This window comes from Cheilinus undulatus, linkage group 15 (assembly GCF_018320785.1).
Source record: "Cheilinus undulatus linkage group 15, ASM1832078v1, whole genome shotgun sequence".
Lineage (NCBI taxonomy): Eukaryota > Metazoa > Chordata > Actinopteri > Labriformes > Labridae > Cheilinus > Cheilinus undulatus.
Window position 1 is genome coordinate 30,733,660 of NC_054879.1, and position 14,875 is coordinate 30,748,534.

At 38.9% G+C, this 14,875-nt stretch overlaps 1 protein-coding gene across 1 annotated transcript in view; it reads left to right on the forward strand.

Annotated features, from left to right (window-relative positions):
* trappc10 (trafficking protein particle complex subunit 10) overlaps positions 1–10,990 on the forward strand; it is a 35,023-nt gene extending 24,033 nt beyond the window's left edge. Inside the window, exons 16-23 of the mRNA XM_041806938.1 lie at positions 1,580–1,738; positions 1,977–2,206; positions 4,555–4,655; positions 4,864–4,987; positions 5,190–5,354; positions 5,573–5,753; positions 6,828–7,022; positions 10,514–10,990. Of these exons, the coding sequence (XP_041662872.1) occupies positions 1,580–1,738; positions 1,977–2,206; positions 4,555–4,655; positions 4,864–4,987; positions 5,190–5,354; positions 5,573–5,753; positions 6,828–7,022; positions 10,514–10,761 (1,403 nt within the window). The 3' untranslated portion in view covers positions 10,762–10,990. The remainder of the gene's footprint in view (positions 1–1,579; positions 1,739–1,976; positions 2,207–4,554; positions 4,656–4,863; positions 4,988–5,189; positions 5,355–5,572; positions 5,754–6,827; positions 7,023–10,513) is intronic.
* Positions 10,991–14,875: the final 3,885 nt, after the last annotated feature.

The window sequence follows — 14,875 nt, forward strand, 5'->3', positions numbered from 1 at the left end:
ACTGCACTCCAATGGTCTCCACAGTAACCAGATCTCAATCCAATAGAGCATCTTTGGGATGTGGTGAAACGGGAGAGTTACATCATGGATGAGCAGCTGACAAATCTGCAGCAACTGTGATGCTGTCATGTCAGTATGAACCAAAATCTCTGAGAAATCTTTCCAACACCTGTTTAAACTATGCCACAAGAAGTAAGACAGTTCTGAAGGCAAAAGGGGGTCCAACCCGTACTAGCAGGGTGCACCTAAAAAAGTGGCCACTGAGTGTTTTAAGATCGCTCTGGATTATATGAATCAAAATCATAGTTGGAAAAAATGAGAATAGATCTGAATGTTTGGAACCCAGTTTTAGTTATGATTTATTATTTGTGTCCTGAAAGCTTGTTTTCATTGTTTTTTCAGGTTCAAACATCACTTTCTGAAACAGGGTGATCTGTTTCAGATCGTTGGTGGACATGTTTGTCTGTGCAGTGACAATGTAAAGATGTGAAGAGTTGTGGACTTGGTTCATCAGTTTGTCTTTAAAACTTTCAGTCATTGTCTCTGCTGCTGTGTTGATTGTCACACCTTCTCCACCACTATACTGCCTTTGCCACTTATGTGCTTATGTTTGTGTTGCAATAAGTTGAGCCCGTAGTGTTGGCCCCCACAGGTCAACTTTGCAGACCAATGGGCAACAAGAAGCAAACTCCCCTTAATTAGTCCAACAAGAGAGCTTAAATGTGATCTCCATCTTCCAAGAGTCACCCCCCTCTATGCTAGCTCTCACTGCCCACCATACCAACACAGATGCATTCTCTCCTAACCTACTGCATGAATACTGCCACCTTTAACAGACCCAGGCTCTGTACATGTAAGCTCCAGGTAGTGACAAAGCTGAGGCTATCTACCTTAGCATGCCTCCTAGTTTCAACCACAAAAGAACAACTGCTCCCACTGCCCTAAATCTCCCTTGTGACATGACATGGGATGGTCCTTCAAAGGTCCTAATACATCATCAGTTGCTGTATAGTAGTATTTAGGTACACTGACATGATGACATTACTGGACAGTCCTACTGCGGATGATTTTTAAAATGCTTGTTTGAAATAAAAGGACCATAATGTATTGAAACAAAATTCAAATATGAAATTAGAATGTTGTCTTAAATGTCAGATCTATTCACAAAGAAACTACAGGCATTTGCAAGGCATTTTTGAGATTTCCCATTATACTTGGTTTGGAAAGTCTCAGTTTGAAGGGCTGTAAACACCCAGACATTTATTCTAGCCCTCCATCCCAACAAGAATCAGGGCACCTCACCCCTAGACATGAAAGCATAAAACTTAGAGAAAGGGCTAAGAGGAAGGGGCAAGGAATGTGATGAGATTGAGCTTAAACTTGAACTTAAACAACATCTTGACTTCACTTGGAAGATTAAACTGAAAAAAACAAAACAAAACAGAATCTTTATTGATTTTAAAGGCAGTCTGACACCAGTTGAGCTTGCTGCCTCTCTGTTTATGTCCATTTATGTAAAATAAACCACACTATAGTGCATGTCTTGTGTTTCTTACTGTAGTTGTGTTTGTACTTTCAGAGCCGCTGTTGGCTGGTCTGCCTCAGATGGTGAAGTTCACTCTGCTGACGGGTCACTACGCTGTAAAAAAAGGAGACGCTCTGCAGCTCAGCAACACAGACACCATGCCCATCCTGCCCTCCAGCAACTGCACCGCTCGCATCAGCAACCCCGCTGCTGGTCAGTGCACTTCTCTAAAACCTGCTTTTAAATCAGCCAATTATATTTAAATGCTGAGGTTTCCAGTATTTAACCTTTAAGTCAGAGCTGAGCTAAGTTTAAATGCGTCTCTGCTCTCATTCATTCCTAGTTTTAAGGGTTTTTTAGTCATGTTTTTGCTAGAGGAAGTAGACCTCTGTTTAAACACTGGCTGACTATGGTTTTGTTGATTTCTTCCCTTTCTTTTCAATGTGTTCAGAGCTGGTAGGTGAAAGTGTCTTGTCCATTCAGTCCTCTGAGAAAGTGACCAGCATCAGTCTGCCCGCCTGTCAGCCATACCACACTCTGGAGTTTCAGCTGGAGGTTCTATGTGTCATCCCATCCGGGTCGGACCGGCCACCAAATGAAAGGCTGACCAATGGGGAGGTTCGCCATCGACCACGTAGCTACAGTCATCCCGACACGCCCATGACAGCCATAGATCAGAGGGTGAGGGTTTCAGAAAAATCCCATTATTAAAGAGTTGTATGAAGGTAAAGCGTGATCGAGAAATGCTGGTTGGAGCAGTTTGTGGAAGTTGCTTATTACCTCCGCCAAGGAGGTTATGTGATCGGCAGGGTTTGTTAGGTTTGTTTGTTTGTTTGTTAGTTAGTTTGTTAGCAACATATCTCAAAAAGTTATGGACGGGTTTTGAGGAAATTTTCAGGAAATGTCAGAAATGGCATAAGGAAGAACTGATTGGATTTTGGGAGTGATCCGGATCACCGTCTGGATCCAGGAATTTTTTTAAAGGATTCTTTACTATTGGGAGTTAGGGCTAATGGCAGAGGTCTGCGCTCTCTGAGTGCTTTTCTAGTTATGATTTATGGGAAAGAGAGGTGTTATTTGACATTTAGCCCAGATGAGGTTAGTACTTAGAGATGAAACGGTTATCATTATTAATGATAACTATGATTAAATTCCCCAATGGTTATCATACTGTTTATGTTTTGGTTATCGTGACAACCTTGCATTTATATCATGGTAAATAATACCCAGGCAGCATCCTGTGTAGCTTAGTTTACTGGGATGAATGGGGAAAAAATGGAAACAGGTCCACCTGGGATGTAAAACATGCCAGAGGGGGAGGAGGCATCACAGTCTCTAATCAATTCAGAAACTCAAAACATGCCAACATTATGAATCAAATTAATCCAAAATGCAGTAGCCTGCCTTTGACTTTTGTCTTGATGAAAAAAAACCAAACATACTCAGGCTGTGGGACCGGTATGCACTCTTTGGCATAAGCTGCTCCTTTTCTGCTCAGAAAGTCTACGAGCAGCTCCTATTAGTTAAAAATAGTAATCCAATGTTGAAATCATGCGGATGGTTATACTATGATGTATTCAAGGACAGTTAACAAATACGATTCCTCAAATATGGCCTAAAAAATGCCATGATTTGTTAAAATGTTACATCAAGAATATGGTAGTTCAGTTTTTGATGAGAGACTTGAATAAATATTGATGTAAGGATGAGAAATCTGTTTGTTTTTTTTGGACTGACCTTTTACACTTTAAAACTCAAAATTTACTCATCTTAGACCACTGCTGTTGAAAATGGATTGCCATTTGTCTTTCCATCAAACAACAGAGAGGTACTGATAGTGGTATTGACAATACTCAGATTGATAAGGTGCTTTGGCTTGAATATATGACTTGAATATATGAATTATGATGCAGAAATATTGGTTGGTACGCCGTTTAAAGCATGTGGTATAAAAAAAATCCAATTGTCAAGCATTTTGACAGCCTTATCAACAAAGTACCTTTGTTAATGCACATTTAATAAAGTTCTTATATTTACTTTTGCTTCTCCAAATTGAAAGTATATAGTCTCACCCCAGAGCTTATAATTTGATTAACCGTATTTTTATAATTACAAACTTAATGAAATGATGAATCTGTAGTTTCTGAAGTTTTCAGCAAATTACACCAATATCTTAATAATACCAATAATTTTAGGTCCTGATTATCATTATTTGACATTTTAATATTGTTACATCTCTATAACTACTCTTGGAGAACCTTGCAAACTTATTGTTTTTAAAGTAAGTTATGAATGATGAAAACTTGTATTCAATGAATTATCAATTTCACATAGATGAAGATCAGAACACATTTTATGACCAATTTGTGCAGAAATCCAAGAAATCCCAAAGGGCTTACATACTTTTTCTTGCAACTGTAAGTGTTGTTTGGACTTAGCATAAAATTGGTTACTTTTAAGGTACTTATTTAAGGCAACAAATTTACAAGATTTTAAAAGTAAGTGGAACTTACCTGGGTATTTTCTGGAGTACATTTTAAAGTGAATTAGACTGTGATATGTCTAAATAGTACATCCTTTGATTACTATATCTGGGGTTTTTGGTCCTAAATGATAATGTAGTTTATTGGTGCTGTTTTTGACAGTTTGTCAAGCAAATCATGGATTTGATGATGTGACTTTCAGGATTAAGATGATGTAAAAATCTCATAGCTTTCCTACTTATTACATTTTCAAAAATAACTTTATTAGTAGAGATGATAATCTTTACATTAATCTGAAATAGAAATACTCCTTTGCTACTGCCTAAAATTTGTAAGTATCTCAATCATTAACTAGATAAATGTTCAATACCTAATTACAAGTTAATTTGGCTTAGTCAGGCTTCCTTAATGGGGTTTTAGCTTTTTTGTCAATCAGTCATCAATCTCTGTTTTTATAGTGCCAATTCATAACTTACTGATACAATTCTTTGTCTCATGATCCTTGAGGAGATTTGATAGTAAAGCCTTTCTTGCATCTCTTTGCAGATGTCTATCGACTGTCCATGGTCGATTTACTCCACGCTGCTCGCTCTCACCTTCTACATCCCCTTTAAGACCAAACACTCATTACTTTCTGCTGGTAACAGGTGAGCCTCTAATCTCATAGATAAAAAAAAAACAGTTTAGTGTTAAATTAATGAAAACTGGCAGCTAAGATTTTTTTTGCATTCCCTTAATTTACCTGAGCTATTAAAAAAGATTTCTGGTAAAGAAACCTAAAACATGATGTCATGTCATCTCTTACAAAACCCTCCCATCATACAACTGTCTGAACTGGAATGTTTGACTCCACAGGAAGTACATCCAGGTGTGTGTGCAGAATGTGTCTGACGTGAGCTTCACGCTGGCTGAAGTGAAGCTGACAGAGAAGCAGCACGCCTCACTGGAGCTGCAGTCCCTCAACACTAAAACACAACAGGTGAGCAGGAGGAAGAGGTTTTTATTTGATCTATTACTCCGATTAAAATGTGGGTTGAAACATGTAAAAAGGAAACAGCCCCCTGCTATTACAAATCAGTCATTATGCTGCCTGTCAGTGTGCATCTCTAATACGTTGGTTTAGTTCAAAAAGAAAAATACAACTTGTAATTCACCTGGTGTGTATTTGTGTGTTTTTGTAGCTCCTGTGCAGTAAGCACAGTGTGTTTTGTCTATGGGAGGTGCGGTGGAAGGACGACCTGCCCTCATGTCTCCAGTGTGTTTTCTCTGCAAACTTCTCTCCGCTCAACCAAGACGTCTCCTCCTTCAAACCTTTCCACTACCAGTTCCAGCTTGAGAGAGTCACTGTGAGCCCACGTATTTTGTTCCTTTACCCATAAATCAAGACAAGGAAGGTTATAGTTGTATCTCTAGCAGCCAAATTCAACACTTTTGCTCCAAGTGGACAGCTGATTTTTGTGTTGAAATTAAAATTAAAAAAACATTATTTTGGTATTTCTATATTATGTGAACAATGAGAGTTTCCCACCATTAACAAAAAATACCCTCTCTTTGTTTTTGTCAGACACTGTACAGTGTGAAAGCAGAGATCTTTCCTCCTCCTGGGGAGCAGCACTGTCGTTCTGGTCTCCTCTGTGGGCTTGAAGTCTGTATAACACGACTCACTGAGCCTGCAGAGGGAGAGATTGCAGAAGACAGCAAGACCGATACTGATGGCCTCAAAACCACCAAACTCATGTATGAAGGTGAGACTGGAGAAACACCTAAAACACGGATTTTTCCTCTAGAGATAGACAAACAACTTACATGAAAGTGCTTTATGAATGTGTTAACTTTGTTTTACATTGCAACTTAAACAACATGGTAAAATAATAATGATAATTAGAATAAGAATAATAATAAAAAGACATCCAAACATTTTCCAGATGTACAGTCATGTGCATAGGTTTTAGGCATGTAGGGCGCTAAGGACAATCACAGAGCATGATGTACCTCAGCCCAGCGCTGTGTGTCACTCAGTGGTCAAGTCAAGCTTGACAGTATCTCTTTCGCCCAGGCCATTTCACCCCTGGTTATACCATTGGTGGTTTTCAGCCCCGAGGGACATCCACAGGAGGGCCAGGGGCTCGTGGTAATTCTAATACCAGCGCATACAGTACTCTAAGCCACATCCACCCCTTACTCTGCCCTCATGGTGTGGACTTTATTTTTTCAAAAGATTATTTTCCCATGCCCCTGGTAATATGCAAGGACATTCAGAGCATGACAGGGGTTGTGTTAGTCCTTCTTCCTGCCCGATGGGGCCCTCAGACAGCTTACTTTCCACATCTCAGCATTGCTTCAGCCCCAATTTTTGGCTCAAACATGCCTGAAAGTTCTGCACAGTACTGTATGTATCATGTAGGGCAATCATCTGGACATAACTTTTATTATGAATTGGCACTATATGAACAAAGTCAATTGATTGATTGATTTATGATGTGCCTAGAGCCATAAATGCTTCAAAGGTTATTGGCACAAGTCAAAACAAGAATGACAACAGTGGTAATTAATGTTTTTTCTTACTCTACTTTTCTCTTTATTCAATTTTTTTTTATGAGCAGCTACTTTATCAGTTACTTGATTGATTTTTTGTTGTAATTCTGATCTCTTTTCAGTCTTTGATTATATCTGATATGCAAAAACCAAACGAAGAGAATGATTAGGTTAATAATAAAGAATATTAACCTCCCTCTCAGGGGATAAATTAAGCAAAATAATTCTGTTGCCTCTAAATTAAAGCACAGGTGGTAATTATGTGTTTCTGCATGTGTTCACAGTGGCTGACAGCAGCAGTAACTGGGCGGTGTGTGGGAAGAGTTCAGGGATGGTGTCGATGCCCATGACAGCCAGCGCTACCCACAAGGTGCAGATTGAGGTGATGCCTCTGTTTGCGGGCCATCTGCCTTTCCCCAAGATCAAAGTGTTCAAATACCTGCCTCACAATGCAGCTGTGGCCACACAACAAGACCCTGGTAAGGAACGTCCACACTTGAAATGTCTCTACAGGCTTGCTTGTGCCAAAAATATAATGAATTTGGGTGTTTAGGGAGGGTTGGAAATGCCCCAAACAAGAGCATCATTGCCAAACTCATCGCAGAACAATAATTATTTGTTTGGATTATCTCAAAGTGGAGCCCAGATTATAATCAAAAATCACATAGAATTATTCACACAGCTGTAAGATCACTGGAAATGTTTTTTTTTAATGATTGAAGTATTAAAGTAACGAAGGCTTTACTCTCTTACATTACAGCTGTGATGCCACATACACCATATTGCCAAAAGTATTCGCTCACCTGCCTTGACTCACATATGAACTTAAGTGACATCCCATTCTTAATCCATAGGGTTTAATATGATGTCAGTCCACCCTTTGCCGCTAAAACAGCTTCAACTCTTCTAGGAAGACTTTCCATAAGGTTTAGGAGTGTGTTTATGGGAATTTTTGACCATTCTTCCAAAGCGCATTTGTGAGGTCACACACTGATGTTGGACGAGAAGACCTGGCTCTCAGTCTCTGCTCTAATACACCCAAAGGTGTTCTATCAGGTTGAGGTCAGGACTCTGTGCAGGCCAGTCAAGTTCATCCACACCAAACTCTGTCATCCTCATTTATGGACCTTGCTTTGTGCACTGGTGCACTCACTCCAGAGAACGCGTCTCCACTGCTCTAGAGTCCAGTGGCGGCATGCTTTACACCACTGCATCCGACGCTTTGCATTGCACTTGGTGGTGTATGACTTGTATGCAGCTGCTCGACCATGGAAACACATTCCATGAAGCTGTGTACTGTTTTGAGCTAACATGAAGGCCACATGAAGTTTGGAGGTCTGTAGCGATTGACTAAATAGAAAGTTGGTGACCTCTGCGCACTATCTGCTTTCGCACCCGCTGACCCTGCTCTGTCATTTTACGTGACCTACCACTTCGTGGCTGAGTTGCTGTCGTTCCCAATCGCTTCCACTTTGTTATAATACCACTGACAGTTGACTGTGGAATATTTAGGAGCGAGGAAATTTCACGACAGGACTTGTTGCACAGGTGGCATCCTATCACAGTACCACTCTGGAATTCACTGAGCTCCTGAGAGCAACCCGTTCTTTCACAAATGTTTGTAGAAACAGTCTACATGCCTATGAAATGAGATTTGTGTCAAAAAGATTTAAACAAAAATTTTTCAGTATCAAACAAATATTAGCAAAAAAAAATGTGACCCAAACAAAAAAAATCTTCACATCAAGAGAACAAATTTGAAATAGCAAGCAAATTATTAGTCTTTGAATTTTGAACATCTATCTTTTTGTTTACAGTTCCTGTTTTTCTCTCTCAGTGATCAGACTTTTGCTCTCACTTCTCGGTTTTGCGTTTGCGCTGCCTGATCCCTTTGTTTGTGTTTCTTGAGTTTTTGGTCTCAGTTCTGACACAAATGTCACTTGTGGGTGGTCTCTTCTGGGGTGTATCCCTATTGGCGAACAAGTTTTTGAGTGATGGCTTAGTCACTCCAGATGCTCTGGAAGTTGTTGTTCAGCTCACATCTGGGAAATTTAAGGAAACCAGCGGATTATCATTTTTGCATCAGTTTGACTGAATCATTGATGCTTTATTAAATCTAACTTTTGATTAAACAGGTTTATTTGTCAGTGCAGTAGTAGATGTTGTATTGTTTCGTACACATACGTGTTTTATCTATTTTTCCAGCCACTTCAGGTGTCGTCTTTGTTCTGTACGTAAACTACATCTGGGGTGTATCAAATTCCATACATGCCTAGGTGCTTGATTTTATACACCTGTGGCCATGGAAGTGATTGGGACACCTGATTTCAATTATTTGGATGGGTGAGTGAATACTTCTGGCATTAAAGTGTATTTCAAAGCCTTGCATAAATAATCACTGTATTTAACTTTGAAATGTTATCACATAACAACTACAAATTAAAATGGATTTTAATGAGAATTATTAAATTAACCTGCAAGTAGAATTGTCCTTCATTTTTAAATGGGGGAAGATGATAGCATCAAATCTAAAAGATGACAAGCCTTTATTCCTCTGCTTTAAAACCACTAAAGTCCAGGGGAACTGGCCTATTCCAGGATGAACTGTGCATGTGCATGCATGCAATGTAGATTTTGTCTTACAAGTATATATAATTTAGAATGTGCCCAAGTATGAAATATCTGCACAAAACACTGACTAACACACGCCTTTAAAACCATGTGAATATTTTACCTCCTCTGAATAATGGCAAAGAAAGAGTTGAAAGAGAGCTTCACAGAAACCAAAATGAAGAACGGTGAGGTAAAAAGGAAATTCAAAAAGTAGTAAATTACATCCTTGAATCAGATGTTCTCTGAGTGCAGTTGTTAACAAAAGAAACAGGCTGTCTGTGAGAGGGTGACAAATGCTGTAAATTATTTTGGATATGCACTTTCAGGAATCAGGAAAAAAGTTGTTTGATATAGAGCTTAATGTACACAGAAACAAGCATCAAGGGATACAAACAGGCCGTTTTTCTAATAGGAGGATAACAGAAAATAACATTATTTTGATGATTGGTGACATAACACCTAGGGGTGGGATAAAAAATCGATACAGCATAGTATCGCAATATTTTGTCTGGTGATATATTGTATTGTCTCGTTCACCAAGTAACGTTTTTTAAAAATTAATAATGGAAAAGGGATATTTCAGGATTTTTCAGTTGGGTTGTATGAGGTACTTGCCAACATATTTTCTTGGCCCATTTTTAAGTAAAACTCGTTAAACTACTCAGATAGAACGTTCCCATTTACAGCCACTACGCCACAGATCTCACTAAGAAAAAATAAGACATTGCCCAATTTTTGGTATCTAGGAATTGCTTTTTTTTTTGCTGTGCTATCAGAATTGGTATCAATAACATTTGATTTTTTTCTAGAATCATAGCTAACTTGAACATATTGATACTGGGAAAACCCTATTGCAGTCTTCCTTGTATAATCATCATACGGTAATAAATTCCACATGGTTGAATTCCTTGCATGTTTGTAGCAAAAAATGTAGGAAGGAGATCCCCAAAGTCATCACTGGTCTGTTATAAAGCAGCACCGTGTTTCAATCATGATTTAAGATCTAACATTGTAATGAAACCTTAGCTTTTTGAATTAAATCCTTCCACAACAATGGGGATGTTTGAGTTTAACTAGAGTTAACTCCTAAAAAATAAAAATGTTGAATTTTTGCAATTTTCTCTGCAAAGAGATTTGGCCTAATGGATGTTAATGCACAGTGTCTTAAAGCATTAATCTGTTTGACTGTTCATATATGCACCTGTTGATCTCAGCAAGAAAGTTGATGAGTCAAATTTATTCAAAATAGTAAAGAATGATAAAAAAAATCTTAACACTTTAAAATGAATGAGCTTCATATGTTTTTTTGTAAATATACTTCTTCTCTGAGTATTTTTGTCTTTCCCACCGTCTTCAGACAGCTGTGTGGAGAACGACAGTTTGTCCCTGTTGGACAAAACGCTGGACGACCAGGCCGACACAGCAAGCATCCGCAGCCGGGGCAGCGTGCACTCAGTCGGCAGCGGCGACCAGCAACAGAGAGGTGTGGCCATGCCGCGCCTGGAGCCCTTCAGCCCAGGTCAGGTGTTCAATCACAGCAACACGCGGCAGGTCTTGGTGCTTCCTGCCACCGACGACCACATCATGGAGGTCAACGCTACATGACCCTGGTGGGGAAACCAAACGGCCCTTTCTTATCAGACTGAACCCAGAACCTGGACGGACTCTACTGAGCTTTTATTCCGGGGAGAATCGGGTCCATGAGTCCATGTGGAAGACCGGACTCCTCCCTAAGCATGAATCGTTCACATCACTGGAGACATTACGGACTAGCACAGTGAAGAGCCAACGACATCTGCAGACAAGATTTAAATAAAGAGTTTTCTTTGCCATATGTTGTACATAGCTCATTGGATGGATTTATAGTTATAAATACATAAATAAATAAATAAATAAATATATATATATGGACTGATCGATCAGATCGAGGCCTGTCGTGCTCCTCTGAGCTGAAGAGAAACAGTCCTGATTGTCCCATGATGCACCAAAGCCCTACATGTGTGTACACCTCGATCACATACTCAAGTACTGTAACCATGACTGAGTGCGTCCTACTGTACGTGCTGTTGTGAGCCTCTCATGTCCTCAGAACTTTTATATTTGTAGATGTTTAGCTGTGATGCTTACATTTGAGTGTGAAGATAAACCACTGCTGTTACAAAGAAAATATAAATCACAAAAGTCAAATCCAGACGGACTAAAAAGCTTCAACATATCCATAATCCTCACAGACTTTGTTCCGTGCTTTTGTTTCAAAAATTCCTCCTTCTTCTGATGCTCGTTGAAAGTGGATAACTTTAAGTCCTGATTTTATGACATCAAGCTTGATGGTGGTGCACACCACAGAAATCTGAGAAGTTCTAGCTTGACAGTCGAATAAATCTGCAGCTCACTTTCAGCTAGTTTACTCTAGTAAATGCATCTTATTTGCCTACCAGACAGGTTTTCATTTTACTTGATTTTGGTCTGGCCAATCACATACACTAATACAACATGAGGCCTAGTGCCTTGCAGTGATATGCCTTCAACAGATCTACAACTGTGGACAGTGAAAGTTCAGTGGCAGGGTTAGAAGCAGGGCTGCACTGGTTTTTGACCTCCAAAATATATTCAGTTCCTCCTTGAGTCAGAGTGGACATTGGTGCAAAGATGAAAGAAAATCTGTTAAAGCATTCCTAAGATTGCATTCAAAATAATGGATGTACATGATGCTTAATAACCTTGACCTCTGACCTAGAACCCCCAAAATCTAAGTGTTTTATCCCTGAGCCATTGTTGATAATTGTGCAAAATTTGAAGAAAATCCCTCAAAGCGTTTTTGACTGACCACATGAACAAGAATGGCCCATACAACCTGAAATCATAATGCCTCAAAACCCTGAATTTCCCCGGCATGGAGGCGTAACAAGCCATCTGAAAGTTCCGATTATCCTGTTGTCTTTCGTGTTATCGCATCCTTTCTCTTGTTGATCACTGATGTCCAGGTCATTAACATTGCTAGTCCAATGTGTTATCTGGACAGATTTGAGTAAGAATATATCGCTCTTTATTCGCCTAGTCTGACACAGTGACATTTTGGAAGTAAAGAGGCTGTTTATTCTGATCCAGCCTTCCTCTCCAGACAAGTCAGGGGACTCTAAAACAGGAATGCTTCCCTTACCAGAATCAGAATTAAAATCATTTTTCCTTACAAGGAATCTGGCTTGGTGTTTTGGTTAGAATTAAGATTTTGGTTCCAGACTGTACTGTCTTTCTCAAAAGTGCACATTTTTTTCTATAAGAAAATACTCTGATTTTAATAGGAGCTCTAATGAGTTTCAATATAAGTAGGGCTGTCAAGATAATTTGAGTTAATTGTGATTAATCAAGGAATTAATCATTTTTTGAATCGCAATTGATGGCATGCTTTATAATCCCTTTCAGCACACTTTGGTTAAGCCACATCAGCATCTCCCTGCAGCCACAGTAATGCAAAATAAGTCCACCACTGCTCCTTAATGCCATTTCACTTAAAAGAAAAAAAGCAACTCAGCTCAGTGGACAAGTCAGAAGTCATTTGAAGCTTTTAAATGTTCTCTTATTTCATTTTCAATCCATAACAAGTTACTTTTTCTGTGGTTAAGACTATGCTATAATATTTGATCTACCTGTAAATCAGGTCTGTGTCTAAACAGGAAAACAGTTACTTTGAAATTTAAAAAAGTGGAATTGTAAAATGCAATTAAAAGGATTTGATTAATTTCGATTACCTACAGAAGTTCTGAGATTGATCACAATTAAAAACTATAATCTTTTGACAGCCCTTATTTGAATTGAAAGTTACCATCATGGCAGCGCCTACAATGTTATATCAGAGTGCTTCTCACCAGCATTCATTGTTGCTAAGTTACAAAATTGAATCCCACTTTGCTCGTAAGAATCTGTAACGTTGTTTTGAAATAGCTAGATGTGTTTTATATTTATTTCAAGGATATATCACAAAGAAGACATGCAGACAATGTAGACGAGTTCTGTCTTGACACAGGCAGCAGTTGCAGACCTGAAATCTACCCTGGAAAAATGACAAAGAAAGATGAGTCAGATCGGTTTCTCTTCTAATATTGTCAGAAATCCTGCCCATTCTTTATTTTGTCGGGTGAGGGAGAAGTGACATTGCCGTGCGCAGCGCTGTGCTTTAAGAGGGGCGACAAAAACAGCTAATGCTGAGGGAACTTTTTCCACCCAGGGAGCTGCAGAAACTGCTGTTCTGTTGCTGTACCTCAGTCATGTTTTGTGGTACCGCTTACTTTTGATGGACCGTGATAGTTCTGCCATCGTCTGAAACGCTCAAGCCTCCCCCCATTCATCTCCACCGTGGTTCATTCAGAGTTCATGGTCATCTGGGGTTGAGTAGCTGCTACTAAACTGATGAAAATTAACACAAAATTCCCCAACAGTACAATGAAACGAGTATTTCTTGAACCAGCATAATAGAAAAGTCTTTGGTGATTATGGATATATCCTACAAAAGAAGTGAAATATATTTTAACCACAGCAGTGATTTATTTTCCGACTTAAGTGCAAACTCAGACCTCTCAAATATAAACCAGTGACAACATGAGAGGCTTCCACTGAGTGTAGCGGTGTGTAGTGTATCTGTTCTGCTGTAGTTCTGTGAATGTGTGAGGGTCCACGTTTGTGCGTCTGAGTGAGCGTGACTTTTAAACAAGGATCAGCCAGTGCACATTATTGTCTTCTATTGTCTGGCCCTTCAGTGGATTGTTCATATACAGTGTGTGTATATTTATTCTGTGTGTGTGGTGTGTGTGTGCGTCGCCAAATCTGTGTCCGAGCTATGCACACATACTGTTAGTTAGTTGTTGAATAAATGAAACGAGATAAGTCGTTGATGGATTTATTCGTTCATTTATTTGAAAGGATGATTGTCAGCTACTTCTGTCCCCTCCCACTTTAGCCCTCCTGCTCCTCTTTGACCACTGTACATACCGATCTGTAAATAATGATTCAAATCAAATCATCTTTGATTGCCAACTATATTAAAAAACCATGGGAACTTATTGGCTGTGTGTTTTTTATAGTTGAAGAAGTGATTGACTAAAGCAGCATCACTAAAACCACGAGAATATATCTGTTTCTACCAGAATAGGTTAAAATCTGTACTTGGAAGTTTGAATTTTCAGCATGAGTTTGTATATAGTTACATCAATAATAGCTGTATTGTGGACTTTAGTGTATTCAAGAGAAACTATCCATGGCGATCTGCCCGTTAACAGGCTCCTATTGACAGTATTCTGAAAAATGTTTATTGATCTATACTAACGTGACATATGTCTGTTGAAGATCTGTGTGATGCTGTGTCACTAAAGCAAACCCTGACTATCTGAGATGCTTCATCAACTTCCAGTCAACAAATGAGCATTTTTAAAGTTTTTGATGATGATATTGCAGCAAATTTAAGACCTGATTTCTGCAAGTAAATCAAGTAGTAAGTCTAGGTCAAAGATGGATGATGATGGCTGATGGCTTTTAATATTTTTTAGAACTTGAATCAAAATGGATTTTGCCTCATTCCACATTGTAAGGCTCTATCAGGCATGTTTTTGTATAGATAACTACAAATCCATTTTTTAAAATTTTTAGTTTATTGCTCAGTGTACTTAGAAATCAATTAGTTGTTCAGACTATTCGTCATCAAATGGTAAAATAAATAAAGGAATGA